This window comes from Musca vetustissima, unplaced genomic scaffold (assembly GCF_032173495.1).
Source record: "Musca vetustissima isolate MV318-11 ecotype Yass unplaced genomic scaffold, APGP_CSIRO_Mvet_v1 utg90284, whole genome shotgun sequence".
Classification (NCBI taxonomy): Eukaryota; Metazoa; Arthropoda; class Insecta; order Diptera; family Muscidae; genus Musca; species Musca vetustissima.
In genome coordinates this window covers 30,023-31,880 of record NW_026885051.1, presented here as the reverse complement: position 1 = coordinate 31,880, position 1,858 = coordinate 30,023, and the positions used below count along the sequence as shown (strand labels likewise).

At 37.8% G+C, this 1,858-nt stretch overlaps 1 protein-coding gene across 1 annotated transcript; it reads left to right on the top strand.

The window, feature by feature from the left end:
* Window positions 1-733: 733 nt before the first annotated feature.
* On the top strand, window positions 734-1,487 carry LOC133332127 (headcase protein-like; the record flags this gene model as incomplete). Its single annotated transcript, XM_061540506.1, has 1 exon — window positions 734-1,487. A coding segment is annotated over exon 1 (754 nt), but the record flags the coding sequence as incomplete, so codon positions are not given.
* Between the last annotated feature and the right edge of the window lie 371 nt (window positions 1,488-1,858).

Genomic DNA, 1,858 nt, shown 5'->3' with positions numbered 1-1,858 from the left:
TAACCCCCTCAACAAAAAATTAAAACCAATAATCCAAACAAACCAAAACTATGTCTAACAACATGACTTACTAACAACAACAACAAAATCTAACAACAACCAGCAAACAAGTGATAGCAACAAATGATTTTTTCATAACATAAACTGCAGCAACAAAAACACAAAGTGAAAAAAGCTTAAATTTTACTCTAGAAAAAATCTTTATTTCAAAAAAAAATGTTTACCCAAGTTATTTACAAATCATCTAAAAATAGTGCCAAAACAAAATATGTTGTACCTGAAAATTGTAAAATTTGAAAGAAAATGTTAAAAGAAGGAAGAGCTAACAAAAACACAAAATGATTTTTAAATAGTGAAGTTGAAAAGGCAATTTTCTATTTGGATTCAACAAAAACGCAACAGAAAACCAAAACACGAACACTACAAGCGTAACCAAACAAAAAAAACTTTTAAACCTCCCAAAATTCCTAGCCCTAGCCCACAGGCAATAGTAGTAGTATCAGCAGTACATCCCCATAACCCATTGACGTCAAAAAATTCAATTTGTGCTCCATTAGAAATAAATCCCCTTAAAAGTCCTAACACTAACAGCCATAAGAACAACAACAACTGCAGCCGAAACTAAGCAAAAAAACAACGAGTAAAACTCAAAAAGGATATTTCACAAATTGCTTTGCAAACCATTTGCCAAGAAGAGAGCGAGAAAAAACACAGAAACACATACACACACGCTATGGCGGGTCCACAAGTACAACGTCCAGCCAGCGCCTACTATACCGGTTTAAATGGTTCATCAAATGGTGGCCATCATGGCAACAATGCCAATGGTGGCGGAGGTGGGACTGGTCCAGGCGGCGGAGGAGGTTTAGTGACCAGTACATCGCATCACACGGGATTGCACACCATACGCACCATATCACACGATAGTGAATTAATCTATCGCGGCAGTACAATAACTGCCTCGAATGGAACACATTTGACACAACATAACAGCAACAATAATGGAACAGGAGGTGGAGGCTCACACACATCTCTACACCACCACGAAACATGCACGGCCAGTACCAGTCGTTCCGTTATACAGCAACAACCCGGACCCACCTCATCAATAGGTAGCATATCTGGTGGTGGCGGCATTGCCGGTGTCGCCGATAGTAGTACAATAAATATTGCCTCTATAGCTGGCACTGGCCAGAATCCTAGTGATGCTTTAATTGTTCCTGTGACAACAGCTTTGCAACAACACCAACAACAACAATCCTCAGTTTCAGCCGAACAGCAACATTCCTTTCAAGCTTTCAATCGTGACAAACAGCGTAGCATAGAAATTATTGTCGACGCCTCAAAGTGTGGCGATCTGAAGTCAAGTGAAGATGATGTGGAACAGGGTAAATCGAGACGTTCATCGCGGCATCGTCATCGACCGTTACATCGAAGACTGATGAACTATTTGAAGAGTTTCTTTCATCGAAGTACCACACAAACTGGTAAGATGATTTTTTTGTAATTATGTTTTTTGGTAGTTTTGCTTTGTGTACTGGTGACTAACTAATTTAAGATGTTTAAGAATTAATCCTGAAGACTACATTTAGGTATTAAATTTCAATTTGTTCCATAGGTCTTCTATGGTAGTTTATACAAATATTTGTTAAATATTTTAAATATTTTTTATAGATCCACCTATGGTGTAATGTTTGCCAAAAATATTTTTCAAAGGAACGTGAATGATAATCATTACCCTACACAATTATGTTGTCAGGGTTTTATAGCTTTTTGTGGCCCGATGTTTTTCCATCCGTCTGTCCATTATAATTTGTAAACACGATACAGGCCACAGCTATGTACCAATCTACACGAA